Source organism: Arvicanthis niloticus, chromosome 24 (assembly GCF_011762505.2).
Source record: "Arvicanthis niloticus isolate mArvNil1 chromosome 24, mArvNil1.pat.X, whole genome shotgun sequence".
Lineage (NCBI taxonomy): Eukaryota > Metazoa > Chordata > Mammalia > Rodentia > Muridae > Arvicanthis > Arvicanthis niloticus.
The window spans coordinates 920,293-940,348 of NC_133432.1; the positions used below are offsets into that span (position 1 = coordinate 920,293).

Genomic DNA, 20,056 nt, shown 5'->3' on the forward strand with positions numbered 1-20,056 from the left:
AACAAGTAAAATTTTAAATTCAAGTAGAAACTTGAAACTACAGCTTTGATTTTCCCAAAATAGAAATTGATGTAAATTAAAGCTTTCTAAGTTAAAATTGAACCACTGACCTACAAATTAAATTTCCTGAAACAGTGTAGGGAAGAACGGAAAATATGATATACACCATGTAAAAAGAAAGAAATTGGTTCTTTGAGATGGCATAGCAAGTAGAAGCATTTGCTACAGAAGCCTAGTGACCAGTTTCTATCCCTAGAACCCACATAAAGGTGGAAGGAAAGAGAACTCCACAAAATACTCATGACTTCTAGTCTTCATGCCACTGCTTGCACACGCACACAGTACACATATGTACATAGATACATATCGTACTCAATTAAAAATGAGTCTGAGACGCAACCTTGAATATGCTGGAGTAAAGGCTATACTGTGGAAGAAGCTGCACCAGGCTGGGAGTCAGTGCAAGGATGCATCTTTGTATACTCTGAACCTATTGTTCCATGAGACTGTAAGCATTCAGTTAGTGTTAAAGAGTTCTCTTGTAGCGACTAACTTCAGTGTTACTCTCAAGTTGTTGATATATTTCATGAAGTAGTTAATTTTTTATTTATTCTTTTTAAGATTGATTTGTTTTATGTAAGTATACTGTCGCTGTCTTCAGACACACCAAAAGAGGGCATTGGATTCCACTATAGATGGTTGTGAGCCACCATGTGGAATTGAACTCAGGACCTCTAGAAGAGCAGTCAGTGCTCTTAGTTGCTGAGCCATCTCTCTTGCCACCATGCAGTAATTTTTCATGAGCTTCTTCTACGAAGTATTTCTAGAACCTTACCAAGTCAACTTGTGGGAAACTGGCCACATGGCCCTTGTCTTAAAACCTAGCCCAGTTTTCATATAGTCATTTCTTGCTTGAGTGGTAGGAATTACATTCAGTGAAGCTCTCTTACGGTTTCTCCTACACACTGATAGGCAGTTTTGTTGCCCTTACAGGCAGTGGAAAGAAGTCCAGCAATTCCATCTCCGTGGGAGCCTTTCTAGATGGGGATGATGGCAATAGCTTGGAAGAAATTAAAAATCAGCAAAATACAGTTCCAAGTCAGAGCCAGCCCACAACGGATAAATTCCAAAACTCTAAAAGTGGTTCCCTTCCCTTGGGACAGAAGACGGACCCTGGAGAAGCCTCAGTTGGATCTTACCCAGATAACAGCAGAAATGGGTTTTGTCATCCTCTGAACAACAGGACTGCAGATGGAAGGGGACTAGAGGCCACCAATGGAGAAGAGGCCCTTCCACCACCTGTTTCTATTTTGACTCGAGAGTTCGATAAGCTGAATTTGCAAAGTCTAGGAGATAGCCTTCTTGAGACACCAAATAATAGGAAACTAGAGGTTAAGACACTGGCTTCAAGAAAGGATGTAGTAGAAAGTGACTTGCTGGGATCGCCTCCTGCAATAGCAAGACTTGAAAATAAGCAAGTCAGGACCAACAGTGAGGTATCAGAGGCAATGGCTGAAATGTCTTTGGGCCCCAAGAGCCCCCAACTTGGGGTTCAAGCTGGTCTACCTGGGTTCTCGTCTGCCACAGTAGATTTCACCAAGAGGCTCTTCCTGTCTGGGTAAGTTAAAGATGCTTCTAACACTATGAGTGTGTAGTTTTTTCATATCCTTGGGGTCTATCTGGACTATGTTAATCCACTGTCAGTAAGGGAGTACCAACAGAATTTCATCTGTCCCTATGTTTAAGACTCAAAACCATGTTAATAAGGGCACATGATACTATCATGGAAGACCCAACTAGTATCTTAAAGAGGTCTTTACCATTCCCTACAGTACTTACCTTGACCAGCCCTGGCCTTGCGTACCAGCTCCCCCCACCCACCCGCCTTAGGCTGGTTTATATGCTCAGCCCAGATTTGGGGAGGGTAGGGGGGCGTTTGTTGTTTTTTGGTTTTCATTTATTTTGTGCTTGTAAGCCTCCCGACATAGTCTACAAACTCCAGTCCTTTGTATGACTAGTACCCCTTAGCTGCTGAACCATTTCTTTAGCCCCTCCAGATTGGTTCTTGAGTTAAAAATATAATACCTTAAGAACCTTCCCCATCCTCCAGTGTTTCTGCTTTTTCTTATATTTCTTCTGTTCTGCATTCTAGAGAGGAACCATCAAAACTAGATCGAGATGTTTTAGCAGCTCTTGAGTGTGTGAATATTGACCCTGGTCTGTACCCAGCAGTCCACAGATGGAAAAGTACCGTCATGTGCTACTCACCCTCAGACAGACAGAGGTACTACTAATTACAACATCAGAATGCAGAGACTGACAGGGTTATCATACATGGGAGGCTTTTTCATAGTAACAGAGCTAACCTGGGTAGCTCCTCAATGCAAGCCTGGCCTATGTGTCCATATAGCTGTGGTCACAAAGGCAGATGTCCATTGAGTGGAAAAGTAGGTTAGGCTTGCTCCTGGCAAACTGCATCAGGGGAAGCAGTGTCCAGAATTTATAGCTGGAACATGAGTTCTGTGTAAAGTCTTCATATCTCCTCTCTGTAAGTCATGTGTCATGCCTATGTGTATTCTGTCTCTACTCTGTAGTGTGCCTTTCTGTGGTAACAGATCTTTTTGGTTTCCATAGTTGGCCAAGTCCTGCACTCAGAGGGAAGTTCACAACTGAGCTGGTGGATCTCGATTGCTCTCATAGCTGCTTAGGACGATGCAGTCCAGCTGGGAGCAGCCCCAGTAAGCCTGGCCACACCACCACCTCCTCTCGCCTGCACAGCCCTGGACGCTACAGTCCAGCACATGGGAGACACTTCCAAAGAGTGGCACGTGTGGCCCAACTTGCAGCTCTGTAGAGCCAGCCAGTATGTGCACTCCTGGGATTCATTTACTTCTTTGTTTTTAAAAGAGTGATGTTTTTTGGTTAAAAATTCCATGAAAGAATGTATTCTGAATAACTTAATCCTCACTTTGAGGGTACCTGAATTCTAGAAAATACAGTGTTCTGAGTATAATTTGAATGTCTGATATTTTGGAAGAAGTTAGTGAAAGGAAACTCAGATACAAATTGTTTGAACGTGTAGCTGTAGTGATGACTTTTCAGGTGGAAACTTCTAGTTTTGTTATGGAGCAAAGATGCAAAGGCAATAGACAAGTGAGGTGTTGCTGCAGTTGGGTGTTAGCAGCAACTCTGCAGCACGTGCAAGCACACCCACTCTTTCTGAAACAGATGAATAATGTGTTGTCTCTTTTTTGGGAGGAGGGACAGCTTTTTGATATGCAATGACAAAACTATGTGTTTGTCACTTCATCCTAGTTGTTTCAACTGTGAGAAAGCAGGTGGCAGAGAAGCAGATGGGCCTTGATTATCTCAGACTTCAGTAACAATGCTCAAAACACTGCCAGAAGATGGGGTGGGGGGAGTTAAAGCCATTGAGAATCATGCCAGTAATCACAGAAAACTCACCAGCAATAACTAAAAACAAAATTATTTCTTGGTACTTGTCAGTGTAATAAGTAATTTAGATAAGTAATCTAGAAGTTGTTCCTAGTCTTAAAATTTATCCTGAGATTGCACTGAGCATGAATACATGACAGATGTATCCCATATTTTAGAAATTATTTGAACATTACACTAGAGTTTAGCACTTGAGATCTGAGTTCATTTCAGTGGACTGTGGTGTTTACTTTTGTCTATCCCAAGAGATGTGTACAAAGTGGCACTGCACACCCTAAGGCACCAACTTAAAACCACCTTGCTGAAGCTGGTCCTGGCACAGCTACGTGTACAAAGCCAGTAGTGTTGTATAGATACTTGCAGTCCTTAATCCCGATACAAAACTATACCACTGATCCTGCCAACTTCAGTGCCTTTAGTGAGTCATTTTTTAATTTTTTCAAATTTAGATTTTTGAGATCACATAGTGCCAAAATAGTGTTAGATAATTTTTTGTTGATAAAAATGTTGAACAGGCGTGCCTTTAACCCCAGCACTCATTAGGCAGAAGCAGGGGGTTCTCTGTGAGTTTGAGGCCTGCCTGGTCTAAATAGTTCCAAGACAGCCAGAACTTCACAGAGAATCTTGTCTCAAAAAATAAAAATAAACCAAAATAATAATAAAGTAAAAATTGTGAGTTCAAATGTTTGGGTCTTTTTTAGAGCTTACTTTAATGTGGTAAGAAATATCAGAATTGAGATTTTTGGACTTTGGAATCAGTTTTTCATTCCCCTTATAAGCAGTTGAGCTCTAAGTACAAGACGACCAATAAAGTGACCTGGAAACAATCCCAAAGGGAATCTGTTCTCAAAAGAAACCGCAACCCACACATTATGTTCAGCTATGATCTTCTGTTCTCTAAAGTCTGATTGTCCTGTGGGGTTGTTTTTGTTGTTGTTTTTCCATACTCAAAAACTTTAAGTACTAGTTTAAACCTAATTTTTTAAACTCTTTTCTCTCTCTCTCTCTCTCTCTCTCTCTCTCTCTCTCTCTCTCTCTCTCTCTCTCTCTAACTTATTTCTTAATGACATTTACTTACGACAACTTTTGGAAGTCAGTTCTTATGCCATGTAGTTCTCAGGGATCCAACTCAGGTCACTGGAATTGAGGTTTACCTGCTGGTCCATTTTAACTTTAAGCCACCTTTGGACTATTTTCCCACTAGTGTGAAGGGTACATGATGCCTGTTAGTAACACCTGATGATTGTATGTCATAAACGCTGTTTAATTGATCTTTCTCAAAGTGTTGTGTAGGAAATGATTCCTTAACTTGTTATCTGGACAGAATCCCCTTAGTAAAACTGTAAACAATATTTCCATTAAAAAGTACATTGAGTATCACATTGATGTCTGTGAGATGCCCTTGAACAACTTTACTTGCTGGGTTTTGGTTTATTCTAACATAGTTGATAACATTTGATTATGGGCAGTAAAAGACTTCTTTTTATTAACAACCATTAATGCTTAAATGTGTGATAGGGTTGTGAAAGGCATCCTTCCTCCAGTGGCATGGTATGGATGAACTTATAACAGGAACCCCCCACCCCAACCCCCAGCACCACCCTAGCCCCTCATTTCTAGAGAAGAGCAGGAGACAGAGTTGAAAGTGCTTGCAGCATGTTGCAGGAGCCAACCCCAGATGTTACTGAATAGTTGATCTTACTGCTTTTGGAGGAAATGAATGGTTAGGATTTTGTCTTCCTGAGTTGGGCCTTGCTTGCTGAGCAGTTGACACACACTTGTTATGTCAAGATCTAGTCCTTTTCTGACTTAAAATTTTTATTAATATTTCTCATTTGTCTCATAAAAAAAAACACTGGAATAAAGTAAAACACAATAGTCAAGAATTAGTACCACTTAGTGGCATACCATTCCTACTACTGATTCAGATTCCCTCAAACTATTCATAACCTTTGTTTTGGCAAGACTTACCAATATTGTTACCAGTGTTTCAGAACTCTTTAAACATTTGTCTTAAACCAAGGACTATGGGTTCACTATCCAGCACCACAAAACATTTTCCATCAGTGTCATTGGGCCTTTAAGACACACTGGCCAGATCCCTCCCTAATATAGGGTTGGTGGTCACTCACTCTTGCCCAAGTATTCACAGCATGAGTATAGACCATACAGAAACTAAAATTTATCAGATGTTTCATATTTAAGAAAATATGTCATACCCAGATCTTAACTAAGCTCTTTTTTGGTTTTTCGAGAAAGGGTTTATCTATGTAGCCCTGGCTATCCTGGAACTTACTCTGTAGACCAGGCTGGCCTCGAACTCAGAAATCCACCTGCCTCTACCTCCCAAGTGCTGGGATTAAAGGTGTGCGCCAACACTGCCCGGCCAACTAAACTCTTAAATTGAGCCAAATGTTCCATTCTGGTCATAACTTTACAAAATCTAGAAACCTAATTTGGTTGGCTTCAAATCTAATTAGTATAGTTACTTTGAGAATTATATTTCATTCCAATGTTTTCCTGAGACAAATGAGAAAAGAAAGTGTAATTTTAAAATCAGAAAATAGTAAGATTTTGACATAGCATTGTGTAGATCAACAGCCTAGCAAGAAAGGTTCAATCTAGGAACATTTAAAAATTTATTGGATCAGGTTGGAGAGATGGCTCAGCGGTTAAGAGCACTGACTGCTTTTCCAGAGGTCCTGAGTTCAATTTCCAGCACTCACATGGTGGTTCAAAACCATCTGTAATGAGGTCTAATGCCCTCTTCTGGTGTGTCTGAAGACAGCAACAGTGTATTCACACACACACACACAAAATCGTATCACAGATTTTGACACAGCTAATGTGTATATCAGTGGCCCAGCAAGCAAGCAAGGTCTGACTCAGGAGCATTTTTTGAAATCTATCAGATCACTAGTGTCATGACCAGCCAAAAACTTCTGTAGGCCTTGCTCTAGCCTCTTGTCCCTGCTGGTTAATATGTCTTATGTCATTCTCAGCTATCACTCTGCAGTGTGAATTCTGACTGGTGATAAGGAGAAATAGAATCTTAAGGGTTAGAACTGACTAGGGGTCAGACTGTCAGCTTGCTGGATCATTGCTATTACAAGTGATCACTATACAAGCTCACTTTACATCAAAGCGAAGGCTTGTTCCTAAAATACTGCCAGTCCTTACAGGTCTGCTATGGAGTTTGTACCACGTGGGGATACCCTTAGTACACTAACCCTGAGCAAGTCACTGTCTCCTGTGAAATGCTTTACTTTCCCATCAGGTTAGATGAGAAGTTGACATCTTGCCATTCTTGCTTCAACTACCAGAAAACAGCATATGGGTAGCCAAAGTTAACTCCAAGGGATACCTCTCAGGCCCTCTGTTGGACAAGAAGCAGTGCACTTTCTAACTCCTCCAAGCAGGATGCCTGGGATCAGCCCTGGGATAGAAGACACTGAGAAAGGGTTTCTAAACACCACTTTTTTTTTTTTTCCTTTAAACACATAAACAACAACAAAAAAGTAAAATTTTATTACATACTTATTTCCAAAGTGGACAGAGAGATACATCAAATATTCCAATTCATTGCATTGATTACAGAAGATCCTCACAACCACTTCATAGAAACTATACTGCGTTTTTTTTATTATTATTGTTTTTTTTGGGGGGGAGGGGGGGCAGGTATGGTAGTATATACCTGAAACCCCAACATTGACAAGACTGAGAAGGGTCTCAAGTTTGAAGCCAGCCTGGGCAACAGTTATGATTCTGTCTCAAAAAGCAAAAACAAAAACCACATACACAAAAGCCAGTTTTTTCTTAAGTAATCAGAGTATCTGGAGTAAACACATCATTTCTAGATAACCTACAAGTTCAAGGTTAATAACAGTAGCCAGTAGCAAACTAAGATGGAACTGTCAGTCACAGATATTTTTCTGGGTCTTTCAACATAACTCAGGCTAGCTAGAAACTCATGATCCTGCTTCTGCCTCCCAAATGCTAAAATCACAAGTTTGTGCCACCTCCTCTTGTCAGTCAGTGTGGGCTTTATGCCTCCAAAGAACCTCTTACAGAACGTCAACTACTTGCCTTTTATACAGGCCTGTCTTTTTGCAGTGCCACCTCTTTCATGGCTTTTATCTACCTTATAGGAAGCCAGCCTCTTCATCCTTCATTCAGATGCAATAGACACAGAATCTCTTAATTGAGCTGAGAAGTTGGTTTTCAAAGCAAGAATCCACATGAGGAAAATCTTTCATAAATAAGCAACCAAAGTTCCTAGATTGTAGTATATGAAATAATCACCTGTAAACAATCACCATACTACCTGACAGGTCTCTGCCAGAGGTTGTGGATTGTTCAGTTGATCTACTGTAATCACGTGATACAGTACAGCCAGGCCAGTACAATACCCAAGACAGGCCTGCCTTCTGACGAGGAAGGTTCCTGTCACACCTCAGGGCTGTGCTGGTGGTAATGGTAAAGTAGAGAGCTTTCAAAAAGGCCATCTAACTCATAAGTTGCCTTCTTCAGCCTAAGCCAGAAATAAGCACCCAGATGTGACATTTGAGATATCCTCTTCTGGAGACAATATGAAGCCACAGCACAGCTGTGGAAGACAAGGGATGGCTGTAGCCAGGCCACCAGCAGAGGAGAGGGTGCAATCTTACAGGCAGCCTCAGGATCGAGTAATCTTGTCTGGGGGCATGAACCCTGTGTCCCCAAGGGTCCTGAGTGCAACACGACCATTGGGTCGAATCACCAGGTGGGTGATACTGCCGTTGTTGAGGGACAGGCGGAGCCAACCTTCTGGGGGAAACTGCAGTGCTCTGGGGAGAGAAAGATAATGCTAGCAGAAAGTTCAGGTTGATACACAGCTGCTATGTTCAGGCAGAGAGGCTGGGTTCAGTTAATTTGACAGCCTTTTGGAACAGACGCATTCAGCTAGGCCAGTAATGGAGGTCTTCAGAGAAGGGATTCTCGAGGGAAATGTCTCAGTAGTGCTCTAAGGTATTCAACCTGTGGGGACAAGGGCTTAACCCAACTAAGTAGAAACGTGCTTAGGGCTGCTGATATCAAGGCATTTAATGTTCTCTGCTGTAACACAAAGCATCCAAATTTATGCTAGAAGTATTTCTGACAAATACTGGGCTGGTCTCCCAGGACAGAGGTATAACACATGACCCCTGCATGATTTCCTTGCACACAGCTCTGTCGTTGTTTTAAGGGTTTCTCTATGTAACACTGGCTGTCCTGAACTCACTCCATAGACCAGGCTGGCCTTCAATTGCCCAGCTTCCATGCTCCTTTTGAAGAGCACAAACACAGGCGAAAGAGAGCTGGATCAATGTGCTGTTCTTACAGGAGCAAAGTTCAATTCCCAGCACCTGTGTCGAGCAGCTCACAAACCCTCACACCTCCTGCTCCAGGGCAGCCTCTCTTTCTGGCCTTTAAGAGCATGCAGATACACACACATGAATATCTGCTAAACAGGTTAGCATCACTTCTGCCCTTTAACGTCAACTTAGTTTACCAACACATGACATTTCCTGCTACTAGCTGTTTAGTTTTAAAATGTAAACACTGTGAAAGCCCTGTCATGTGTCCTGCTAATACTGAAAAGGAACATGGTATCTGCCCTCTCCTCTCTGCACACATATACTTTTTTTCTTTTTTTCTTTTTCTATTTTTTTTTTTTTTTAGGAATGGGTTTTATGTAGCTCAAGCTGGACTCAAACTTACTACATAGTTATGCCTAACTCTGAATATCTGTCTCCTGCCTCCATCTTAAGTGCTGGGATTGTAAGCAGGAACTACACAGGGCTCCTGGTCTTTGTGTGTGCTATGCAGCCTGTCTACCAGTGGAGCTACATCTCCAGTCCAATCAGTTGGAACACTGTATACTGTTTTGATCTGCTGCTTAGAAAAGCATTTATATCCTCAGGGGCTGCATAAATACTTACATAAACAGGTTTTATTTATTTTATTTGAGACAGAGTCGTACTGTGCAACCCAACTCACCTTGAACTTACTATATAGAACAGGCTGGCCTAGAACAAACAGAAACCCACCTACCTTCTAAGTGCTAGGGTTAAGGTATATGCCACCCACCCATGGGTTACTTTATAGATGCTATAGTTAATTTTATTTCGCTTTGAGACAGGGTCTCACTGTGTAACCCTGGTTAGCCTGGAACTCAGATCTGCTTGATTCTGCTTCCTAAATGCTGGGATTAAAGGTGTGTGCCACTACACCTGGCATAAAGTATATTTTTTAAGCAATAAAGTGGACCCATGAGAGAGTTCAACTTGGGTAAAGGCCCTTGCTATGCAAGCCTGGCAACTTGAATTCAAGCCCTGGAACCCACATAAAAGAAGGAAGGAGAGAAGTGACTCCACAAAGTTGTCCTTGAATTCCACACAAGCTCTATGGCACATATGGGGTTCTCTGTGTAGCCCTGGCTGTCCTGGAACTATATAGACCAGGCTGGCCATGAACTCAAACTTCATGCCTGTCTCTGCCTCCAAAGTGCTGGGATCAAAGGTGTACACCACCACTTACTGGGAACAAAAGTAAAGCCTTTCCCCGCTTGGTGTTGAGGATTAAACCCAGGCTCCTACACAGGCCAAACAAGCTGCTTACCACTGAGCCACACTCCAGCCCAGATGACTCTGTAATCTTAGTGTTGCCCTTCACAACTCAAGATGCTCACTCCTGAACAGAACTAAAAACTACCTGCCTTTCTTCACAGTGTAAGTATTCTATCCACGCTAATCGTTTCTGCATTTTCATCATTAATGTCAGTTTTCAGGGACTACTCATGATACTGAGGTGCAAAATAAACAGGGCATTCCTGGATTGTTCACACGTTAGGAGAAATATATGAGGTGGATCCTGACAAGCAGTTGGGACATCAACATCCTAAAGCACTTGCTGTTATTGGAGAGCATAAACTAAGTACTTGTCCACCACACCACCCTCCTTCCTACTATCAGTTCTCAGTCTGATAATGGAGCTCCAAGAGGGGATTCCCGTAGGGATTCCCAGCTCCCCAACAACCTTGTAGTTTCTTGGGATTGATGCTTGCCTAACTAACCATGAGGTCCTCGAGCCATCCCTGGGCTTCTGTTCAAGTGTGATGGGAACACACCATCATGCCACGAGTGACAGTCCAAAAATAGGCAGCAGACTACTAAAACAAGGATATGTGAGAAACTCCATGAGCCTGGAACGTTCTATTCTATAGAAAGTAAAGAAAATAAACCCAAAACACAAAAACTGAGCGGCAAACCAACAATCACAGCTCATAATGTACAACAGGCCCAATCACATGTATAAGACTAACAGAAAAACATCACAACCCCCCCCAAGGTGCCCAAACTGTTCAAAAACACACCAACATGGAGAAAGATGATGCTTATAAAAGTTCTGATACCAACAGTACAATGGACACAAAATCTCAGAGCAAGTCTGTGTTGACTACTACCGGCACCATCTACCAACATGCAATTGAAACAAGTATGTAAAAAACAGGCCAGGGGGTGTTCAAAGCCAGAGTGAGTTCCAGGACAGCTAGGGCTACACAGAAAGACCCTGTCTAGAAAAGCCTTAGATATTCACCATCCTCAAGGTAGTGAAGGCCAGAACACAGCTCCTTAACCACATGCTGTCGTGGCCAGCTTCACTGGGGGCTTTTCACTGAGAGAACAGAGGTATTCTACAGACGACTGACCAGGCTTCACCAGTATCCCCCGAGTCATACTGAGGAAGCGCCTAGGCTGAAGGAGCACAAGGCCAGAAGGATGGTGGCAGGGAAACTGGGTGCTGACAGTGCAACAGACAAAAGCGTTGTTGATGGCACTTACCTACAAACAATATAGCGGATGACGTTGGCATGGCATATGAAGATCTCATAGCTGTCTTCCTCCTGCTTGGCATCAGCTCGGTGGATATAGTTCCTGAAGGCAGCCTCAATCCGGGCTCCATCTTCATAATACTGCTAGGAGCAGAGTAAGGAGTTGTCAATGTGGAAGCGGACAAAGGTAAGGGCAGGCCTTGCCCTAATCCAGTGGTACAAGGGATGGCATTTTTACCACAGCCTCTGGCTTCCAGTGAGAGACAGGTGGATCCGGTTCAATGGGGGCACCTTCCCGTAGCAAGTCTGTGCTGACTCTGCAGACACCTGGAAAAAAGCAGGCCCCTGTTGAGCAATGTGTCTCGAGAGTGGATCTACAGCACAGTAGACACAGGCCCCTGTTCAGCAATGTATCCCGAGAGTGGATCTACAGCACAGCAGACAACCAGCACTCACCCGGCAGGTGCTTACTGATGATATCTGTGGTCTCTACTGCACGAGTCATAGAGGAATGGACAATTTTATTAAACTTTAATCCCAGGCTTGCAAGGCGGAGCCCCGTGAGTTCAGCCTGTTCCCGACCTTGAAGGAAAAACACCTGTGAATATCATAAACCAGGATCCTCCACTTAATGCATAAACAGCGAGGTGCCATCAAGCACCACTGAAGACGTTATCCTCACAGGCTTAACCAGGGTCAGGGCCTCAGGGAGCAAAGAAACAATCAGTTGTTCTCAGCCCCAAGAGAAAATACACCGGTTTCAATTAGCGACATAAGTAAACTCGACAGCAGTGGAATGCAGACCCTTTGCTATTCCTATTTTTATTCAACTATGTTCAAAACCAAGTTCCATTTGGGAATATACTATAGCCCACCGTTAGAACTGCCTAACATGCAAAACCCTGGGTTCAAGTCCCAGTACTGATAAGGGGAGAAAAAAATCAAGTCTCAGCATCATGGTAGCCTGCTGCCTCATGACAAGAGATACAATATAACAACATAAAGAAAAGCATGAAAACTGAACTGGGCTTGGTGGTACAGACTTGTAATCCCAATTCTCAGGAGGCTGAGGCAGGAGAGTTCCCATGAGTTCAAGGCCTGCCTCATAAAACACACAAACTACAAACTGACTCTCAGGGTCACAGGGAGACAGTGATAGTAAATGCTTTTTCCTTAAATGTACTTTAGCATATAACTGAAAACATTCTAAAAAATCATCTTTCCTTTTGTTTTGAAATCATCTTTTGCCGTATATAGTAATCTGCATCACCACAGTGGAGACCTGATATCCTGCTTCTGCCCGGGGGTCAGAAGCCACAGAACAACTCCTCAGGTTGGAGAAACAATCTGCTAGAGAAGAAGCCTGGAGACGTGTGACCATCCAGCTTTTGAATATGTATACAACTGGGAAATATGCCATCTATCAAGAAACTGTTTAAAATGAAATGCCACACCACCATGTATTCACGTTCCCACCTACTTGGGAAGTAAGGCAGGGGAATCAAGAATTCAGACTACATAACGAGACTGTCTCCATTATCACCATGCTGAAAGGGAGGAGGGAGGAGAAGAAGGAAAGAGAAGGCCTAGATCCCAGGTTCAGCTGGTAACTTCAACACCAACCAATGAGCCATGAGCCATACCTAATGGGGTCAGGGTACGGTCCTTCTCCAGCGAGCCATCCACGTGGTACTGGGAATGCCGGATGAGGAATATGTGCCGTGTAGCCTTTGCCTTATAGTGGTCCAGCCTGGATGCCAGTTCATCTTCTCCAGATTCCACGTTCCTTTTCTTCAGGTTAATGAGTGACAATGGCTCTCGCCTAATTGTGAAAGTATGTCTTGTCTTACGACCTCTTGTCCAAGACACCTTTCAGTGCTTGGGAAAAGGCCGGGGGTTTGGGGGGGCCAGCCCAGGGAGCCTAGCCTCACAGAGCATACCTTCACTCTTCCTGAGAGGGCCAGGCTTGCTCTGGGTGATACAGATATGTGCATATAACATGAAGCCTCAGGCCCATGTTCCTGGTGAACACAGCCTAGGGAGATGGCTCAGAGGTTAAAGTGGTTGTTATACAAGCAGGAAGACTGGAGTTCAGAAGCCACATAAATACTGGGTAGGCATAGTGGCCAACCTATAATTCTAGCCTCAGAATGTGGAGACAGGATTCCCCAGAAGAAGCTGTCTAGTCAGAATACTTGTATTAGCAAGTTCTGGGTTTGATTGAGAGACAATGCCTTAAACAATAATCCTCGAGATCAAGAAAGAATTTCCATATTTACCTCAGGCTTTCACACAGACCTACACACACATGATCTCACACATATGCACATAAGGAAAAAAGGAGAAACTCAATAATGGCGCAAATATGCAAGCAGTGACAAGGACAGGTGTGAGAACGGACTGTTGCATCCAGCAGAGCCTAGAACTGTACTGTCTGTATGACTGTGGTGCTGTTTCATTCATTTACACTTCGGTTAATGATAAGACGGACTCTCTCAGTGTAGCTCAGGCCGATGTCACAGAAATCCTACTTCAGCCTTCCAAGTATGAGGAGTACAGGCACACACCAACATCCCTGAGGTAAATTAAAAACACTAGACGTGGGCCCTTGGCTGCATTTTCTCATGGTACAAGTCCATACTCCTCACACATGGAAAGCTGAGGCAAAAGGATGGGCAAAAGCCAGGTTGCATAAGTAAATTGAACTATACTTAGGTCCTTTGTAGCTAAAGATTCTACACTCAATATTCAATCAACCGGGCATCAAAAAATACTCAAAAGTTTACATCAGAACTAAACAGGCCTTTTTGCATGTGATTTTTACCTCAAGCTATATAAGTTAACAACTACTGAGGTACCAATTTTATTGTATTGAGTGTGATAACCTAGGAATGCTTAAAGTCTGCAGGAGGATAGGCTAGATGTCTAGGCTACCTGCAAATACTTCGTCATCTTGAACATCCAGAGTTTGATATGTTCAGAGATCCTGGAACCAATCTCCCAGCATACACAGGGATTATTATAATTAAGTTAAAATTAAATAGAGTTCTTCTCTAAGTCACACTAAACACACTTTAAGTGTTCAGCAGTCACTGGGGTAGTGACCATCACAATGTTGAGGACTGTAGTAGTACACTGGTGTAGAAGCTGAAGAAACTGAAGCTACTCAAATGTAGGAGGCATGAACAGGACAACTCAAACCTGCCCAAATTACAATAGTGGAAGAGAAAGGTCTGGAGAGTGTAGTGGTTGGCTCAAGCATTATCTGAACAGGCTAACCTGGGGTGTTAGTCCCATGCACGACCAAGCCAAAGTCTTGTTGCAGATACAGGAATGTGTGAGGGACCAGACAAAATTTGGAGACGACTGTCAGAGAGGAAGTCACACCAGAAAGAAACCAAGTGGATATGCCAATTTTAGTCTCTTCCTGCACTTGTTTATCCTTCTGTCACGCATCATTCCCCATCTAACAAAGATCCTGTCACTGTACTGGTCCATCTACAGATGCAGACATGGCAAGCAAATATGAAACATTTAAAATCAGGTAACTTCATTTTTCTTTTTTGAGACGGGGTGTTTCTATATAGCCCAGAATTCAGAGATCTGCCTGCCTCTGACTCCTACTCCCGGTGCTTGGATTAAAGCCGTATGTCACCATACCTGGCTTCCATGGGTAACCTAACCCTTGGTTCTTCTTCAAACCCAGGTTCTCTGACCTCTGAAGAAATAGCATATTTGTAGTCCCAATTTTCCTCAAGCTGCAGCAGGAGAATTTGTGAGGCAAACCTGGCTATATAGCAAGACCCAGACTATAAGTAAAATTTAATCCTTTAGCATTTCAGGCCCACAGAGGATAATGGTCCTGGGACAAAGACCTTCGGGTGGACTGTCTCTGAACAGGGCTCTTCGAGGATGGGGTCCGGGCGGGTATAGGTCCCTTAGAGGGATGAATGGTCCAGGAACGAAGACCCCCGATTCACACAAACTCAAGACCCACTAGTACACACCGTCCCCTCAGGGCACCGAAATCCGCCAAACGGTGATGGATGTGAGGAAGCAGCCCTGAGCCCCACCCTCCCGTCCCCGCACCTGTCCCAGTTGGAGTCCCAGACGCCGCGCCCGGGGCGCGCTTCTGTCCAGGCCGGCGGCTCGGTCGTGCGCGTGTCTGCATCCCCGCCACCTCGCGGCTTCCCTACCGCTACTGCCGAGAAGAGAACAGCGGCCGAGCCACCAGCCAGGCCACAGGCCGCCAGCTGAAGCGCTTGCCGGAAAGCCATGCCGCAAACCGCGCGACCCGACGGCAGGACGCCAGGGACACGCTTCCGCTTCCGGCTGGTGTAAGTCCCGCCCCTTACCCCCCACCCCCCGCCCCGAGACAAAACAGGAAACGCGGCCCCGGGTGCCACCTGCCGGCGGTCTCTGGGTAGCAGGCGCAGATGCCGGCCCTTCAGTGGGTGAGTCCCCAGGCGGTCGAAATCAGGCACTAGGTTTATATGAATTGAAAAACCTCAGGTTTGGCTCTTGCTCTAGACCTAAAGTTTCTGTGTTTTCTTCTGTAATCCTTAAGTGTATGTATACTTTCAACCTCCAGAATTCTTTCCATTTTTGTTCTAAAAACCTTCTACATTCAACTATCAACTCTCCATTCCCCACCCCAGCCCCTGGCACCTACCATCTTGCCTCCAAGTTATACTGCCCTAGTTGTTAATGATCAACTGACCAGGTCCTTCTGTATAAGAAAGGAGTCCAACTGCTCTTCCAATGCTGGCCGTTCTAGGCCCTGTTGAATCCAAGACCTAGGGACTAGACTGGCAGGCCCAGTGACTTGCAGCTCCAGGCTTGGGCTTATTGCTTTGGGCTTTAACTACCAACAGGCCCAGCGCTTGGCAGCTATTATAATTTTCAGCTTTGAGCAGTAGTGAATAGCAGCAGACATCTGGTAATAATTACTCCTGAATGAACCTCTAACCTCAGACATTCTCAGGACCCTTGGCCTTTGACAATGGCTAAGACGGCCCTTTTGGCTTGACAGCTCTCTAAAAGTCTTAGCAACAGTATGTTTTTTCCACAGCCTTCTTTCACCTCAGCTCTCTATTCTCTCTAGCCTCAGCCTTTTTGTGTTACCAGCTCAGCCTACCCTACTACTGAGATGTGTGTGTGTGTGTGTGTGTGTGTGTGTGTGTGTGTAGATATAGATATAGATTTTTCAACAAAAACCTTTTAAGGCCTGAAATACCAACCAACAAAGAGGCTGCATTTGCACTGACTGAAAAATGAGTTTCAGTTGGCTTATATACAAAGAAAAGGAGTATGGCAAGGGTCTTAGCCCTAATCCTGGAGGTCCTTCATGCATGTTTGCATCAATCACAGACTTTCTGCAGAGCCACCAAGGAAGTGCTTCCCCTCTGGCCTGGATGCGATTATTGCAAGGTCATCAGGGTTCACTACCATGTTTGTCTTGCTCACAATAGTACTTTCCGGTGTCAGTGGAGACTGTCTAGACAGATCATGACTGGAGCAAGTCTTCAACGACGGCTTTGGTGGTCCACTATGGCTGCTGAGGTGTCTGCACAGTGAGCCCCAATATCTAAACTGACTGCCAGGAGAACAGTGTGGCTAGTTGTCCATAGAGGCTGCTTTCCTGACAGGACCTCAGCCAGGCACCAGAGCAGGACCTGTTAAATGCTTTGATCTTTCATAGGGAGCATCAGTAGTGTGTGTACATAAAGGCCTGACAAAGTCTGTAACAAATACAGTATTCCTTATTTAACAATGCTTCCTCACTGTTTCCTTGTTCATGGGGATGTAGGTCCTTCTGATTTGTGTTCTAGGTACCTTAAATTGTTTGGACTCCCACAGTCTGTCCTTTTGGAACTAGGTGTCCTTTTCTGTTTCTTTTTCCTTCCTCTGGATGGGGTCCCATCATACTGTGTAGCCTTGGACGCCTTGGAGCATGCTGTATAGACCAGACTGGCCTCAGACTCACAGAGATCCACCTGTCTTTGTCTCCTGAGTGTTGGGGTAAAGGCCCTTGCCAACAAGCCTGGCTTATGTGGCTATTTTGAGCATTAAATTTGTAAACAAATGAATGTGTTGCTTCGTGTCAGGAAACTGCTTCTGTTTCTGCATTCCTCCTCTTTGCGTATCACTACAAAGTAGGGGAAAGGAAATGGACAGAGTAAGCGGGAGGTGCATGCTGAACTGTGGCACCATGTGACGGTGCAGCTATAAGGACCGTTTCATGGGTTTATATATAGATATTAGTAGACTGGGTACACAGCTCAGTTGGTAGGGTGCTTGCTTAGCTTATGCAAAGCCCTGAATTCCATCCTCAGTATTGCCTAAATCAGGTCTAGTGGAGCACACCTATAATCCTAGCAAATGAGAAGTGAAAGTAGGAGATTCACAAACTCAAGAGCATCCTGGGAGTTCAAGACCAGCCTGAAATGCATAAGACTCTGTCTCAGTAAGGGGGGGAAGGGGAGCTGGGGGAGGGACAGAGAGATGGTTAAGAGCACTGGCTGCTCTTCCAGAGGTCTCAAGTTTAATTCCAGCACATCTGTGACTCTAGTTCCAGGTGATCCAAAACCGTCTTCTGGCCTCTAAGGGCAGTGGACACACATGGTACACAAACATAAACTCAAGCAGTCATTCATTCACATAAAACAAAAATAAGTAAAATCTTTTAAAAATAAAGGAAATGTTGGTCAACTTATCCAGAGCTAAATATGAGGAAAAGATTGTTCTCTTACCTATGAAAACTATTCCCAGTTCATTTAACCACTCATAAGTACAATGATAATATCTGAGTGGAGGAGACTATAAAAGTTCACTCTGACCTTCTCTATACGTGGTTGTGCCAACCAATATATACAAAATGAGCTAAACTTTGTGGGCTGTGATAGGCCAGAAATAGAAATCCACACCACTTTAAAGCAAAGAAGCAGGGCATGGTAAGACATGCCAGGACTTTAAAGGAAGAGGCAGGATATGGCTGACCATGATAGCATACCGCTTTAATCCCCATGCTCTCTGGTCAAAGGCAGGTGGATCTCTGTGAATTCAAGGCCACTCTAATCTATATAGCAAATTACAGGCCAGGCAGGATTATCTAGTAAAAACTCTACTGAAAAAAATTAAAATTCCAATGTAAGACTTTATAAAAATTCCAGGTCACTATTAACTACACAATGAGTTCAAGGCCAACCAGATAGCCCTGGTTACCTGACATCATGGCTCAACAAACAAACAAACAAAAACCTGTATCTACTCTAGTGATCTCACCATACTGGCCTAGCACTGACATTCTGAGGCCATATGCTAAGGTGTTAAAGAGTGCTGGTGTTTTCAAACACAACAATCAGAAACTACACCTGAACACCTGAATTAGCTTCCCCATTTGTGAAATGCAAAGAGCAGTAGTACAGCGTTGTTACAGGATCAAGTGACGCTAACTCCTGAGGGAACCTGAAGGCTGCTGGCACAGAAATCCTTCAGCAAATGTTATCATGGCTGATCTCTAGAACTGAGTTGGGGGAGAATCTAACAATGGGAGTTTTACTGCATTTCCCAGGCTGGCTGTGAGGACCTGAGCTCCAGCTATCCTCCTACCTCCATGTCCCAAGCAGTTAGCACCACAAGCATCGGCACTGCAGCTGCTGGTCTCTAGAGCTGTGCATGGGATCCAGGTCTCTATCACAACCAAGCAGGGCAGGACAGACTGGAATGTGTCTAGCTAGGGCTATGTTGCAAATTGTATAACTGGTATTAATCATGGGCTCTGTTATTTTATCAGTGTCCCAAGCTGAGGGCCAGTGTAGGAACAATGTCTACACACCCATGTTCACACCAGCATCAGCATGACCAACTCTTAAAAATGATGCAGAAGTCTTCGGACAGAGGAATAAACACAATGTGGTATATACACACTTTGGAATGTATAGCCTCAAAAAGGAAGGGAATTCTGACATGCGATGATATAGATGAATCTTGAATATAACAAAATATCACAGACTATATACCACACACAACAGAAACTCATGTCTGTTTCTAAGATGGTGTTGATGTGTGCCTGGGAGAGGAAGGCTCTCCTCACGTAGCCAAAGAGCAAGAAGGAAATTCTCCGAACCTTCTTTTATAAGGGCATTAATCTGTTCTTTGTCAGATTTAATAACTTCCATAAAGACCCTAACTCTCTCAACACAAATTCAAACCATGGCAAAACGCCGTTATTTTCCTCGTTCCTCTGACCAAATTCCTGAGAAGTAACTTAAGAAAGCAAGTATTTGCAGCATGGCAGCAGGAACGTGAGAAGCTGGGCACCCCAAGCAGATGAGTGTGCTGCTCTGTTCATCTCCTTCCTTTCACCCAGTCTGGGACCCCAACCCATGGGAATGGCACTGCTCATATTTGGGGCAGAATGTCCTTCCTTGGTTAAACTATTTTTCTTAATTTGTCTTTATGTGTATGAATGTTTTGCCTGCATACATATCTGTGCCTGGTGTATGAGTGCCTAGTGCCTGTGGAAACTAGAAGAAGGCATCAGATTCTGTGAAACTGGAATTACAGATGGCTATGAGCGGCCATGTGGGGGCTGAAACTCAAACCTGGGTCCTCTGCAAGAGCAGCCAGTGCTCCCAACCACTGGTCCTCCAGGCCCAGTTAAACCTTTTTGAAACATCCTCATAGATACACCCAGAGGTATGTTTCCATGGTGATTCTAAATCCTATCAAGTTGATGATCAAGAT

The 20,056-nt window shown here is 43.9% G+C and overlaps 2 protein-coding genes across 5 annotated transcripts in view; one reads left to right on the top strand and one right to left on the bottom strand.

Annotated features, from left to right (window-relative positions):
- Nucleotides 1–4,838, top strand: part of Ankle2 (ankyrin repeat and LEM domain containing 2) — a 26,494-nt gene extending 21,656 nt beyond the window's left edge. Inside the window, exons 11-13 of one of the 2 annotated variants that reach the window (XM_076922325.1) lie at nt 994–1,618; nt 2,153–2,284; nt 2,635–4,838. In XM_076922325.1, coding sequence (XP_076778440.1) covers nt 994–1,618; nt 2,153–2,284; nt 2,635–2,854 — 977 coding nt within the window. In that variant the 3' untranslated portion in view covers nt 2,855–4,838. The remainder of the gene's footprint in view (nt 1–993; nt 1,619–2,152; nt 2,285–2,634) is intronic. The other variant, XM_076922326.1, reaches the window with a different exon arrangement.
- The window catches only part of Pgam5 (PGAM family member 5, mitochondrial serine/threonine protein phosphatase), an 18,491-nt gene extending 2,857 nt beyond the window's left edge, over nt 1–15,634 (bottom strand). The window contains exons 1-6 of one of the 3 annotated variants that reach the window (XM_076922328.1): nt 15,398–15,634; nt 12,952–13,130; nt 11,765–11,890; nt 11,547–11,635; nt 11,319–11,449; nt 6,970–8,282 (exon numbers count right to left, since the gene is read on the bottom strand). In XM_076922328.1, the coding sequence (XP_076778443.1) occupies nt 8,132–8,282; nt 11,319–11,449; nt 11,547–11,635; nt 11,765–11,890; nt 12,952–13,130; nt 15,398–15,585 (864 nt within the window). In that variant the 5' untranslated portion in view covers nt 15,586–15,634 and the 3' untranslated portion in view covers nt 6,970–8,131. Of the gene's footprint in view, nt 1–6,969; nt 8,283–11,318; nt 11,453–11,546; nt 11,636–11,764; nt 11,891–12,951; nt 13,131–15,397 lie in introns of those variants that run through there. The other 2 variants (XM_076922327.1, XM_076922329.1) reach the window with 2 other exon arrangements.
- Nucleotides 15,635–20,056: the final 4,422 nt, after the last annotated feature.